Here is a 15,469-nt window from a genome sequence, read left to right as displayed (position 1 = left end):
TACCCCCCTCAGCTACTCTCATTAAAAAGAGTTTGACCTCTGACCTAAATGGATGTCATTACTACATCCATTAGCATTAAGTCATTCTATACTGCCTCAGTCCTCCTAATAGAGCAGGAGACACAAAGCTTCCCGTCTCGCTGAACTCAAGTCGGCTCCTTTACCTCCTTGAAATGTATTGCTATTCCCAGGAAGTTGAAATATAATGGACGCATAGTACAGTAATAGTAAAACAATTACAGAAGGTTGAAATGGGTTTGAATAAAAACTGCTCATCCTGTCTAATGTAACATCAATAAACTTAGAATGTCATTTCTATTCTTTGCTAAACAAACCAGGAGCCTCTAAAAAATAAAGCCTCTGCATTTTTCTCAAGGCAGATGCATTTGTGGAGATATTTGTGCTAAAATATGTGCATGCGGAGCCATTAGTGACCATAAAACAACACACTTCAGCCTGTACATGTTTGAAACTGTGGTTAAAGTAAATGGAAGTGAGCCTCTCTTCCTGACCACACAGCTGAAATAATGATGAGGCTGAGTCAGAGGTGCCATGTACTTGCTGACCAGGTTGCAGTCCTAATTACAGAAGCGAGGATGATTGCAGTACAAGGCATCCTGGCAAGAGGTCCTCTCTCAGATCAGCTGACTGGTAAGAGATACTCTTGAGTTCATTAAACACAACAGAAACTAACAAAATCCAAAAACGATTATGCAGAGACTTTGGAAAGTTTCTAAGCTGAGCAGAAAACTGCTCATTGGCCAGCGAGTGGACTTTACACAGCTGGAAGATAACTACAGGCTCCTACATGAGACGCGTCCTGCAGGCGACAGCAACACTGAGTAAGAGCTGCCAACTGTTCCAGTTTTCTAGTCGCTGGTCTGAGTGAAAAGCAACAGCAGCTGAGCCTTTGTGTGGTGGAAACTATCCATGTCCACAACAATAACAACATCAGTTAAACAGGCCAGACATCAGCCAACACAGCAGATGCTCTGCCTGATGCTCAGTCAGATCAACAGCCCAGGTAAAAAAAAAAAAAGAAAAAAAGAAAACAGCTTCTTTACCATCTTGATATCAGTATTTTAAATCATGCCCATACAATAGCTTATAAATATTAGAAATAAAAGTAGGGGAAGAAAGAAATAGAAACTTACAAATTAAAGTTTTACACCACTCTGAACTTGGCATTCAGAAACTTTTGAAGTGTTTCTACTGCAATACTTTAGACAGCATAATAAAGTTTATGTTGAAAACATTAAAGATTAGTTATTGGAGTCTTGCATACATGCAGGTTACATATCCAGTGTTATACTTAAGTTTTTAACATAAGTCATTTTTTCTGGTTATACAGTGCAAGATAAGGCAGAACGTCTATGATGGAGAATATCAGATTATTAAATAAGCATTTAGCATTTGATCTTTTAAGTAAAATTAAGATTGATTAACTAAATAAAATTTTTTTTAGACCATTATAAAATAATAAAAAAAGAAAAAAAACTATCTATAGTTGGTCTCATCCATCAAAAAGAACAGAAAATTAATTTGCGATAAGCCATAACACAAAACTATGGCAAGAAATGATTAGATATGCCTTCAACATATAATAACTACAAGTTTAGAAATTATTCAAATTAAAAGGATAATAATTACTAATCGGTCATTAAAAAAATAATTTACAATAGTCTGTATAATAAAAATGTAATTTATATATTTATTTACATTTTTCTGAAAATGGTCACATATACAAATATTTATTGAGTTGTGGAACTTTTGACCTTCTTTAAAAATGTGAATTATAATACAGTATATATGATTGAAATACTGTCATTTTCATAGAACTAAAGGGGATAAATGTTTGCCAATCTCTGAATATTGGGTGGTAAAGCACAGATCAACAAAGAAGAAAGACTATGTGATGAAGGGGAGAAGAAGAATTTACGGGGCCAGGTAAATCCTTACGGAGCGGTCTGTCCTTCCCATGCAGTTGAGCAAATATGCCACCGACCTAGATGATGAAAATAAAACCTGGGTAACGGTACCTCTGCATGAGAGCGGTCTGATCAGAGGAAACAGCACAGCTAAGGTGATATTACCAAGAATAACTTGATGAATAAACAGTTATTTCAGCTTCAGTTCAAAAATAATAACTGGAATATAAATCAACAAGTCTGAGTTGAATGGGGGGAAATATCCCCAGAGTCACACTAAAAACTGCCCACACCTGTTCAGGAGACGCCCTCAGGCTGAGATCTCTTCAGCCCATAACCCCCGTGTCCCGGTCCCGATCCACGGAGCACCTAGAGCCCGGTCCCACTCTGTCTCTCTCTTACCTGTACTTCATGCCTGTCTGAAAAGACACACACTCCTCCAGCGCTAAGCCATTCATCTTCAGAAAGTCTTCCATGTTCTTAATCTGAGCGGCGATCCTCTGCTCCCGCAGCCTCTGCAGCTCCACCTGGTCGGTGGGCCGGGACGGCGGCTGGTTGAGCCCCTGGTCCGAGTGGTAGCGGTTGATCCCGCTCCGGATGCTCTCGCTGTAGGACATAGACAACATCTTGCCGCTGCCGCTGCTGCTGCTCTTCCGAACACCGCTGCTTGGCGCTGGCGGTTTGGGGATCTGAGGATTTTCAGGAGGACAATGACTGGACTTGAGCTTGATGGGGACCCCTCGGGGGCCACCAGCATACCCTCCTGAAAACATGCTCCCTCCTCCTCTTTCTCCACTTTGTTGGGATGCTGGGTTGACCCGTGCAGCAAAAAGTAAAGTAGTGACACGGATGAAGCGAGGAGCTGGCAGGGGACAGTCACCTCCTTAAATAGCACCTGCTCCCATGTAAAAAAAAAAAAAGAAAAAAAAAAAGCTCTCCTGCTTGGGGCAGCACACGGCCATGCATCCTGTAATCAGAGTCGCGCAACAAAGCCCAGCAACACCCTCCCCTTACAGGTACGCATTGGCAGGGTTACACTGAGAGGGAGCATCCAGGTGACCGACTTGCTGGTGATTAAAGAGTAGGACGAAAAAAGGACACATGCTGACTGCAAAGGAGCGACATTCAAACATGCACCGGGCAAAATGAGGGCCACATTCCTGCTATCGTTTCTGATTTTGGAGCAAAGTTATAAAATTCTTCAAGAATGCACAATGATGGGGTTTAAGAGGTCTCCACGCACCGAAACAACATCGATCGGTGCGCCAAACAAACAGGTGTATAAAGAAAAAAAAAAAGCAGTCCAAAAAGTAAATGTATTTCAGTCTTTTCAATTAAAAAATTCCACTATTTCTGCCAACTTTGATGATTATGGTTTAAAGCTAATGAGCAACCAAAAATTTTGTTTCTCAGAAAATTTTACAACATCAAACCAATAAAATTAGCCATGTTATGTTATGGTGTCACAATCACACTGGCTCACGCTGACAGTCACTCACACCCTGTACAAACAAGGTAATACACAAAAGGGAGCTGATAAAGAAGATGTAGTTCACAGATCTGTATCCAAGCATAGAGTTTAGTGGAAGGAAAAACTATGGCAGAAAAGAAGCATACAAGCAGCAGGAATGTGAAGAGCCATGAGACAAAGGCAACAGCTGTCATTGCGTGAAGCAACTCCTGAACTAGAGATAACATCAGAAGTGTCTTACCTAGGATAAGAAGAAAAAATGGCCGGATTGTTGAGCGGTAATTCAAAATCATTTATTTAGACGAAAGTAAATTCTGCACTTCACTTGAAAGTCAGGGTCTGAGCATCTGGAGGGAGAGTGAAGAAGTACAGAATCCAAACTGCTCAAAGTCCAGTGTGAACTTTCCACAGGCGGAGATAATTTGGGGAGTCGAGTCATCTGCTGCCGGTGGTCCTCTGAGTTTTATCAAGTCTACAGTCGGCACTGCTGTCAACCAGGACATTTCAGGGCTCTTCCTGCTTCTCTCTGCTGGCAAGTTTTTATGAAGATGCTGATTTCATTTCTCAGCAGAACTTGGCATCCGCAGGACCCAAACCTGTTTTATTGACCGTGGTATCACTGCGCATGGTACAATGAGCTGACCTGTCCTGAACCTCACTGGGAATAGAGGAGGACTTGTCAGGAGGAGCAGAGGAGAGACACTGGAGGCAACGATGCAAACGGCCTCTATTAAAGCAACCTTCATCTCTGCAGAGCTACACGATTGTCACCTTCTTCACTAGGAGTTATTTTTATTGGTCTAATGTCATACTCATATTTTCTCAGAAGAGTAATTTTTGATTTTCATTAAGTGTAAAGTCATAACCATCAAAATGACACAAAATCAACCACTGTGTGTGTAACAAACCAACATAATCTACCTTGTTAAAGCCATTTCCCTGATTCCCTCCATAATTCGCCTCTACAAACAGTATTTTCCTGAAGTCAATCAACAGAGGGCAGCACTGCATTTGCTTCACAATAAATAAAAGAAAGCAACTTAATACCAAATCCACCAGAAAGCACTGACAAGAAAACCTCTGCTGCAGTAGAGGTGGGGTATCATAATGAACAACAACAGCACAGTCATGCACTATTATTATGTATGATGATACATATAACGATGTACTGTCAGAAAACATTCAAATATACAGCATGTAAATGATACGAAATGTTTTGTTTCTTCAAATTATACTAAAGAGTAATATGCTTTTAATTAAGTGATATATTTTCAATTTAAACAAAAACCGACTTAAAAACATGCAAACGTCCTTTTTGTTACATATTCTGCAAGATAATCGCTATAATAGAAACAAATAATCTAAACTAGGGCTGTTGTAAACGAATATTTTAGTAATCGAGTAATCTATCGATTATTCTTACGATTAATCGAGTAATCGGATAAAAAAAAATTATAAAATGAAATATTGGTAAATCTGGCATAATACCGGTGTTACTATCAGATATCAATATCAGTCCAATTTTTCATATTTGAGCATCCCTAACAGTTGCTTTTTTGTAGTTTAGAAAACTAACCTGTAACAATAATAGCTCACTTTCTAAGTTAACCAGAAGAAAAGTTATAGAAAAATCTGAAATTATATTGAATTTAATAACAAAGAGGCAGGCTCATAAATATGCTTATAAAAAATGTCTACAATCCAGCTTTTAGTTTATGTATTCATCTTCAGTGAGTTTAATAGATTAATTAAACTCACCTTGCCACCTAACCTGTCACGCTTTGGGTTTGAAAATACGGGAAATGCCGCCTGGAGTGGGAGGAGAGGGCGAATGAAGAACGTAAGATGGGTGGAGGGGAGGAAATAGACCAGCGGACTGACGAACCGTTAGACCGGGGGACGAACACGGGGGAAGCAATACGGGATATTTACGACACCTTCACTGGTCACACTCAGAAACTCATCTACCAGCCATGTACGATGCGCTCCGCCACCCGTTTCTTCAGACCGGGATATGAAATTTATTGTGCGGTTCGTCGGTAAAGCTACATTTACACGGTAAGCATCAGCTACTCAGCCGCCCGCCCTGTTCAGTCTATCCGCTCACCTCAGCGCTCTTCCCGCCGTTCGCTTTCAACCAGCAGCCCCGGAGGAGAAATGCTGCCGTACTCCAGGCATTCCCCCAGTCATTTTAAGGATGCTTATTGGTTCCCCAAAAACGATAAAAAGTCGGGCATTATCATCAATCAATAAAATCCCCACGGGCCAATCTTGAAGATTGGACTTTATGCCGCTGAGACTTAGCTTTTGTCAACAACTCAGAGGCGGAAGTGAGAGCTCCGCGCAACGCAAATGAAGTCCCGGCCGGAACACGGTGCGCTAACTAATAAAACATAAATTAACGAAGCTTCGAGGCAGGTAAATTTTCCTCGAGGAATTTTAGTAATCGAGGTACTCGAATCATTCGAGGAATCGTTTCAGCCCTAATCTAAACCTACTAGGGACAACAGTCAGATTTTAATAACTAGTCAGAAATTTAAGGTTATAATGAACAACATCTTCTTAATTCTTAACTTCAAACTAAACTGCAGTGCTGGTTTGAAATGTACAGCGTCTTAAACTCCAGACTATATTGATCCTTTAAATGCCTGCTAACAAAACATGCTAAATGGAAAGCACTTTCTCTGCATTGAGGCAATGATCTCACATAGCCCCAGTGAGGCTGAATGCAAAAATCCTGTTTAAAACTAAGATTTTAGTGTTTAAAACATAGAATTAAGTTCCTGATTAGTCATTAAGCGTGCCATTTAAACTGGCAAGAAAAACAATGCTGCAGTTTTTAAGCATCCAACAACAGATCAAATGTTTGTCTCGTCGCTGACAGTATCCTGATATCACAAAGTCCGTCTCTGGTCAGTAAATTTCTCCATTTTTTTTTTTTTCTTGATAAACTGGTTTTGCATGAATCAAGCAGAAGGTGTCAAATCAGGAGACTTCAGGCTTGGCTGCATGCAGGCCACACGCACAGGAAATAACTTCGCACACAAAAGCAGATGAGCGAACGATCGCACTCGACACATTGGCAGAGCGCAACCCTTCCCTCAAACTCACCCGGTTTCTTGAAGGCCGGCTCATGAGCGAGGCTGTCGGGTGTCAGTTTGCCTTTATAAACTCAGACTGCAGACAGGCATGAAGCAGGTCCACCCAAACTGGGAGTGTCTTACTAGGAAACGTCTAAACCAATTAGTGATTCACAGAGTGCTTCCCTCCCCACTGCCGGGGCCATACTCTACCACCAGCACAGACACCTCTCCTCCTCCTCCTCCTCTCCCTCCTCCATCACCTCCCTGTGAGATCTCATGCAAGGAATCCATTTGTGGCGTTTAGTGGTCCGCCTTGTTTCTGCCGACCGCAGCAAATAATATCAGCCCTGAATTATTCACTAAAGCTTTTTGCACTAAAAGCCTCTGATTGTTGTTCCACAGGAAAGAATGGAGGGAGCTGGACAGTAATGACTTGGTGGTGCAGTGTGCATATAGGGAGCACAAACACACAGACTCATGCAAACACAGACAGCATGTATACAGATATAGACAAACCACCAGACCGAGAAGCAAAGAATGATGTAAACCACACATGTTGAGATTGATATTAAGATTACAGCATGCTGTGATATTATAAGAATCCCACACAGAAGTAAGTTCACCAGCAGTACCTGTTTTAGTTTAAGGATATTCATAAAACTAGTGCAGTACAGTGATACTTTAGGGGTGTCTGGATTCATTTCTATTCATAAAGTAAAACAGATGTGTTTTAATCAGAAATATTAATTTAACCGAATTTATTAAGATATTATAGGAAGGTCAGAATATGTGAAAGCTGATTAGAAGTGTCTTTAATTTTGTTATTGGAGCAAAAATAAATACAATGAAATTTAAACTGATATTTTTATTTTCAGTGCTCTTTATACCTAGTTTTGCATAATTTCTTGAAAAAAAAACAAACTACATTCATGTTTGGTGTCAGATTTTCAGCTGTGGAATAATTGAATACTTTGAAAATGTGGACCAGTAAGACGACCGCTGTGTGCCGCTTCATCACCAAGAACAAATCACTCACACAGGAGTGTAATACCAAACAAGCAGAGAGTTCAGGGGACTCTGGAGGTGCAGCAGGTCTGACAACTTTTTTGTTTTATTAAAATATTACATGCCGAAATCTATGGACGAGCAAGTAAAACGTAAAATAAAAAGAGTGGAAGGGGGCATCCAACTATGTTTTGTCACCCATGATACCAAGGTCATTAAAGTCAAAGTTTCACTTCCTGAAATAAGTGAAAAAAATAAAAATAAATTTAAAAATACTGATTTTTTTTCCCAACACATTGCATTTTCCTCCATCTACTCTTCCTCGTCATCTCACCAACCCTGCACATCTTGTCTCGATCCATACGGTTCTAAGGTGTCAAGAGATGAGACCTGCACAAATGTTGAATCACAATCAGCTTTTCAATGTCAATGTGAGCAATATCACAAGCACAAATGAGACTCGGTTGAACTATCTTGTAAGGTCACTGTTATTGGGTGGAGATGTTATGATGATTAAAGAAAAGAGGAAGAATAAGAAAAGTTGAGGGTTAATCACAGACGATATGGTCATTGGATATGATGTGATGGTTTCACAGTTCGATGTTTTCCTGAAATGGTTCAGCCCTAATGTCTGAACCGTAAACAAAGACAGGCATTAAAATGTTCACAGAAATCAGCACAATGATCAAGCAGAACGTGAAATCCGACAACTTGCGGTGTATATTTGAGCAGTAAAAAGTGTTTTTTGTTTGTTTATTTTAACCAGTACAGAGCTGAAGCGACTCTCTCAATATATATGATAGTGAGCTCATTACCAGCACAGACACCTACTCATGGGTTTTTATAACCGGATCAGCAGAATGGGAACTGGATATTAGGACTATAAAACATGATCCTCGCTCTTAAGCAACCACAGGGCTGGCCATCTACATCCTGACAAGAAGAGGATTATTTTCCTCAGAAAGAATCAAGATTTAGCTTCTGGTTTCAGGGAGAAAAAGAAACATCAGATCCAACTCCCAAGAGGTCTGGAAATGATGACAGAAGAATATGAATATTTGCTTAGATGTATCAAAAAATGTCTATAAGGCATTTCAGGAGAAGATGAGAGCATCCATCACATGTAGGCAATTGACAAGTGGATTAGTGGGCGTCTCAAGTGTCATGACCGAAGGAAAGAAAATAAAAACAGAAGGAAAAAAAAATCCATCCAAACGCAGACATTTATTGTTTATTTAAAGGTTCCATGGGCAACCATGTAACAAAATCTATATTTGCAACTATCAGGTTTATGCTGGATGTGCAATGGCAGCTAAATAGTAGATGGCGAGAGGTTATCTGTGCTGCAGGAGATGGATGAGCATGGTTTTAAATGACAGAACAGCAAGTATTAGACACATCAGCAAGGTTAGTACAGTAAAATAAAACATAAAAGACCACAGAAATGTTGCAAACAAAGACATAAATAAACAATTCACAAACACACAGATCACACAAAATAAATTCTGAACTCAGAGTAAAGCAGCGTTGTCAATGCCGTCACAAAGAACACAGTGATGGTCAGATACAGAGACAGATGTGGTACCTGTAGAACTGCAGCTGTCGTTTGGGGCTCCCATAACGAGCGCTGAAGACGTCAAGGAAAAAGAGGAAAGAGTAAAGACTTCATTAATATAGAAAGGAAAGAAACAGTGTTAGTGGCGCACACACAGAGGTGAAGTGGAATCAGAACATTTAGCCGCATACGGTGCTGGAAGTGGAAGCAGGAGGAAACGCATATAGCACGTTCTGAAACATTTTGGTTTCCAGCAGCACATCCCGTCAGATGACACCAAAGCAGATTTTATGTCCCGCAAGGACAAGTCACTATTTGACTCTGACAGTATCAAAAGTTAGCAAAACATCACGGCTCCACAGGACGGTGGTACTAAACTAAATATTTAAACCAAAAATGCAGATGCATTAACTTTTGCCAGTAGTGTTAAAATACAGTCATGTATTGTTATATAGATTTTTATGAAAGGTTGTGAAATTCTTACACTTAAATACCTTTATTAAATATACCAGCTTTTAGAGCGATGAAAGTCGCGCAAAACGTCAAAAACAAAAAAGCAACATTATTCCAACCGCTCCTCAGATAGAATTAAGCAATATTTTTTTTTATCATTTATTGTTCTTTGATTGATTTCAAATATGATTTTACTTAGGTGATATGTTTACAGGCAAATGTCAGAACATTATGCTATCAATACTAAATTCCACGATTTTAATGGAACGTACATACTGTGCAGAATAGTTTACTGTTTTGTTTTCTGTTTCTTTGCAGAGAAACAAAAGTATAATTTATCTTTTTTATAAGTGACGAAAAATTAAAGTCACTCTGGAACGTTCTCTCGTTAAAAGGACTGAACTGTGGGCATGAGGGAAAGTTTTTTGCCTTTTGTGAAATGGCATGTTTTATAAGCACTGGTATTTATTGTAATCAGAAAACACCCCACGACTAGTTTTACATGATCTAACAGTGTTGAAAATCATTTTGCACTAATTTTAAAAAAGTGTCAGATCAAGCTTCTTTTGCCATTAAGTTAAGATTTCAAGCTTGGTGTCCAAAAACTAAGATAAGATATTTCAATCAGTATATTTTATTGAACACAGTTAATTACTATAAATGTTTCTTTTATACCCATTCACTGCAAAAAATTTTAATCCAACGGCAACAATGGAAACATTTCTTTTTCAGTCAAAATGTAAAAGTCAGCATTACTTTTCACCACATAAACAGCCGACTTGGTTCAAGAATGTTCCAAGGTCAACATTATTTGACCAAACTTGTTCCAAGGTCAAAACAAGTTTGGTACTGAATCTAGACTGTTCTAAAAATGTTCCTTCATTTAGATCTAATTAACTTTAAGATCAACTTAAAATGTCTTACACCAATTAAAAAAAGCTAAACAGAGACACAAATCACAATCAAATAATCTACCACAAGCAAAGAGACAACTAAAGAGACAACTATAAAAAGATGTAAAACTGACAAATGTTTTATACTTTGAAATTAAAATAAGAAAATAAAAGTAAATTTAGCACAGAATCTGTATAAACAGATGATGCTGAGAATGAAAAAAAAGTCACATATTCGACCTAAATCAGCAGGAAGCCAAAGCAAAAATAGTACATTTCTGCTCCTTCATAGATTTTTTTATACCAAAAACAGAAACAATAACAAAACAAAAAAAAACTGTTCTGCAGCAAAAAGACAAACTGAGATACAAAGAACAGACAATGCAGACGAAAACCAGAATGGAATTGCACACTATTACAAACCAACAATGTTTATAAAAAGACATTTACTCAGACACTTTGACCAACCTTATTATGCATCATTAAATGCCATATTCCAGTGATAACTTTAAAAAGTCTGGTCAATCGTTTAGTTAGAATAATGTTGCAACCCGAGTCATTTTTGTGCCGTCACTGAATGGTGTATGAGGCAGTAAGGAGGGTAGATGGCATGCAGTTATATGCTAGTATGTCTGACAGGGGATACATCTTGCAGTAAACCTTTCAGTAAAACTTAATAAGGCTGGTGAGCTGAAATAGTTTGAGCCAATAAAATTACACAAACACATTACACAAACCTATTAAAATTGGGGATCTAATACCTGCCTGGTGTTTTTATGAATCATAAAATGCAATATTCTTAATATTATGGATAATATGAAGAAAAGCAATGAAGATTTTGAGAAAAAAAAAAAGACATTATTGTCTTTGAATATTAAGCAGATGAGTCTCTAGCACCCCATGCTGGTGATTTAGCAAAATGCAGGGAATGTGAACTTCACCATGGTGATGTGGAAGAGAAATGATACATTGATCTCCAAGTGTTTTAAACAGAAGTTTGAAAAATGTGACACGTTTCCATTCAAACCCATTTATTCTTATACGCCTAAATGAAATCTAGTGTAGCCATCTGTAGTTTGTTTATAAATTGGCAAAAAGTGGAAAAAGTTCAAAACAAGTAAGAGCAACACATAGCAGGACACAACAACTAACATATATAGGAAAATGTTGAACTACATGAAACAAAATTTGCTTTGTAACATTTCAGCTATTCTATTTTCCTTCCTAAAAATAGTTCTGCAAATATCTGGATTATTTTCTATTCCATCAGCCCTGTGCACTATATGTAGGTTTAATAAGAGTTTACTCTATTCCCTAAAAAAAAAGCCTTTTAATTGCAATATCCTCCATTTGAGAAGCTCTCTCTAAGCCGATCGAAATAAGTCAGATGTAAGCATGCACCAGCTCACCTGTAGATCATGCCAGGTGAGCCTGTCTGTCGGAGGGAGAGGCGGGCCGGAGAGTCTGTTGTCGATTCAGGATACATGGAGGCAGGTGGGAGGGGGTGAGGCCAGCCTGCCGGGGGTGGTGTGTTTTCACAGAGACCTCAGGGTACACTCGATCACTGATCACTCTGTAAGGAAAACAAAGAAAACACTTGAGTGTGACTCTGTTTTTAATAGCAGACTAAAAGTTCAACAGAAGAAAACTCAATGTGGAATATTTACAACTTAATGAAAGAACACTGCGACAGATGAACTGTTTGGTTGGTCAGATCAGGAATTCAAAAGTTTCACCAAAGGGCTTTTTTTTCTTGTATCACTGTATCATGCAGGTATTTTCCTGAAGTTATTACTTTGTTGAATGAGTAGAAATGCAAAAAAAAAATCTACTTGTATGCATTAATTGTTGGATTAATATTTTATGCCATCTATTCAACTCTAGTTTGCTAAAGTTGCATTTGTCCAGCTAGATGGACTTTCATTGTCATTTTTATTCCCAATCAAGTTTTAAGTGAGCAAGATGCTAAAGCTTATGGGCGGTGGTGGGACATTATGATGAAGGAAAAGAAAGAGTTCAGAGGAAAATCAGGGTTGATTACAATTCCTATTATCAACGTCGTCACTGAAAAATCTAACATTAACAATAAATTGTCCTGTTTTCTTAGTAAAATGTTCCTAAAGAAGATAAAGTAGACAGAGAAAAAAAATCATCATTTTTTTTTTTTTTTTTTGCCAGATTTCACTCCCGATTCCCAATCAGGGAAAATCTGTGTCAGTCTCCACTAGTTGTGGTCAATCTGTAGGGAGTGAAAATCTGGTAGTGTGAGAGTTGGTGAAGCCTGGAAGAGAACCGACCTGAACTCAGTCACAGTCAAACAAACGTGTCTGAATTTTCCGAGGCAGATCTGGACGCACTCGGATAGTGTGAACTGACCAACTGTAGATGCATGTTGCCGAGGGCCAATGAGTAAGAGAGGCTGGGAAACGGCATCAAAATCATCATTTTTCCTGTATTTGTTACCATCAACACTATGGAAATAATGCACATTTATTTATCATCGTGTCTTCATATTTATTTGCACACATTACTGTCTTTAGATTTTTAGATTAAAGCCAGCATTGAGAGTTATATTCATGCCTCTCAGCATGAATATAACAAAGAACTTTGATACTAACCTTATACAAAACTCCAACATATGTGGAAAATTTCTTTATGGACTTCAATGAACTTCTATCTCTCATATGCATTGACTACGATTGTTTGATAATTGTCGGTGATTTCAACATTCATGTTGACAACCCCCAAGACCGAGGGGCAAAAAAGCTATTTGATATATTAGAGAGTTTTGGTTTAACACAACATGTCAAACAAGCAACACACACTCATGGACACACACTGGACCTGGTTATCAGTAAGGGTGTGAATATTTCCAATGTCTCTGTAACTGATGTCGCCCTGTCGGACCACTTTGCTGTTATCTTTGAATGTTCTTTATCCATTAACCCACTTGGAGAAACAGCTACTATCACAAAACGTACTTTCACAGAAAACACAGCAGAAACATTTAATCAAATCTACTCTGCTTCCTCGCCCTTAAACTATAATAACGTAGATAAGTTGGTAGATGATTTTCAGTGCAAACTTTCAGATATCATTGATTACATTGCACCCATTAAAGTGAAGGTTGTGTCTGGTAGGAAGAAATCTCCATGGAGAAATGCACAAACAGTTCTGTCTGCAAGACAACTCTGCCGTAGAGCCGAACGGAAATGGCGTAAAACTCAACTACACGTTTATTATGACATCTACAAGGAAAGACTACGTAACTATCACACAACACTAAAACTTGCAAGAGAGGCTTTCTTTGCAGATGTCATAAACAAAAACACTAACAACGCCCGAGCTTTATTTGCTACTGTTGACAGGCTCACAAATCCTCCTGTGATGCTGCCACCTGAACTTCAATCTAATGCCGCCTGCAACAAGTTTTCCAGTTTCTTTTCAGAGAAAATTCAAAAGATCAGAGGATTAATCTGCACATCCACTCCAAAGCCAGTACCAATGCTGTGCCCAAACAAAACAAAGGCAGTAAAAATGACCCAATTTCAACTACTTCATTATAAAACCCTAGAAGAAATTATAAGTCAATTAAGCTCCAGTTCCTGCTGTCTGGATGTCCTACCCACACATTTCTTTAAGAAAGTCCTGCCTGTCGTTGCTAATGATCTGCTCCATATAGTAAACACATCGTTGTCTTCAGGTGTTTTCCCCCAGACTTTGAAAACAGCAGTTATCAAACCACTGATAAAAAAGAACAATCTAGACAAATCACTACTGCAGAATTACAGGCCGATCTCCAACCTCCCATTCATCAGCAAAGTTATTGAAAAAGCAGTTTTTAAACAATTAAATAACTTCTTAACAATAATGAATCGCTTTGACTCCTTCCAGTCTGGTTTTCGTGCTCACCACAGCACGGAGACGGCCCTTGTAAAAGTGTTCAATGACATCCATATAAACACAGACTGTGGGAGAACCACAGTGCTGGTTCTGTTGGACCTCAGTGCAGCTTTCGACACTGTTGACCATGACATTTTACTGAATCGACTGGAGAGTTGGGTCGGACTCTCTGGTCCAGTGCTCAACTGGTTTGAATCTTACATAAAGAACAGGAATTTCTTTGTTTCAATTGGAAACTTCTCATCAGAGAGGTCAAAGGTCACATGTGGGGTACCCCAAGGCTCAATCCTAGGACCCCTTCTTTTCAATATTTATATGCTCCCGCTGGCTCAGGTTATAGCAGGAAATAGGATTAGCTACCATAACTATGCGGATGATACACAGCTCTACATCACGATGTCACCAGGTGACTCTGAACCCATCCAATCACTGAACAGATGCTTAGATCAGATAAATGTGTGGATGGGCCAAAACTTTCTCCAGCTGAACAGAAACAAAACTGAAGTTATTATCTTTGGACCGAAAGAAGAGCGAACTAGAGTCAATGCTCAGCTTCAGTTATTACAACTGAAAACCAGTGATCAGGCCCGAAACCTGGGAGTAGTGATGGACTCTGACCTGAACCTCCAGAGCCACATAAAGACAGTCACAAAGTCGGCCTTCTATCACCTGAAGAACATCTCCAGGATTAGAGGACTAATGTCTCAGCAGGATCTAGAGAAACTCATCCATGCATTTATCTTTAGCCGTATTGATTACTGCAACAGCATCTTCACAGGTCTGACTAATAAATCAATCAAACAGCTGCAGCTGATCCAGAACGCTGCTGCTCGCGTTCTCACTAGAACCAGGAAGATAGAGCACATAACACCAGTTCTAAAGTCCCTACACTGGCTCCCTGTAGCTCAAAGAATAGACTTTAAAATACTGTTGTTAGTTTATAAATCACTGAACGGTTTAGCACCACAATACATTAAAGATCTGTTATTGCTGTACCAACCGTCTAGACCCCTCAGATCTTCTGGTTCTGGTCTGCTCTGCATCCCCAGAACCAGAACCAAACGAGGAGAAGCAGCATTCAGTTTCTATGCACCATGGATTTGGAACAAACTTCCAGAAAACTGTAAAACAGCTGAAACACTGGGTGCCTTTAAATCTCAACTTAAAACCCACCTGTT

The 15,469-nt window shown here is 39.0% G+C and overlaps 1 protein-coding gene across 2 annotated transcripts in view; it reads right to left on the bottom strand.

Moving 5' to 3' along the window:
• Positions 1-15,469, bottom strand: part of kcnab2a (potassium voltage-gated channel subfamily A regulatory beta subunit 2a) — a 95,689-nt gene that overhangs the window by 48,349 nt on the left and 31,871 nt on the right. For both annotated transcript variants that reach the window (XM_088005708.1, XM_088005709.1), the window contains exon 2: positions 11,798-11,961. In XM_088005708.1, coding sequence (XP_087861834.1) covers positions 11,798-11,874 — 77 coding nt within the window. In that variant the 5' untranslated portion in view covers positions 11,875-11,961. The remainder of the gene's footprint in view (positions 1-11,797; positions 11,962-15,469) is intronic.

The sequence above is a fragment of the Poecilia mexicana genome, unplaced genomic scaffold (genome assembly GCF_051168715.1).
Source record: "Poecilia mexicana isolate PSO_F unplaced genomic scaffold, ASM5116871v1 scaffold_5, whole genome shotgun sequence".
Taxonomy (NCBI): domain Eukaryota; kingdom Metazoa; phylum Chordata; class Actinopteri; order Cyprinodontiformes; family Poeciliidae; genus Poecilia; species Poecilia mexicana.
This window is presented reverse-complemented; position numbering and strand designations above follow the sequence as displayed.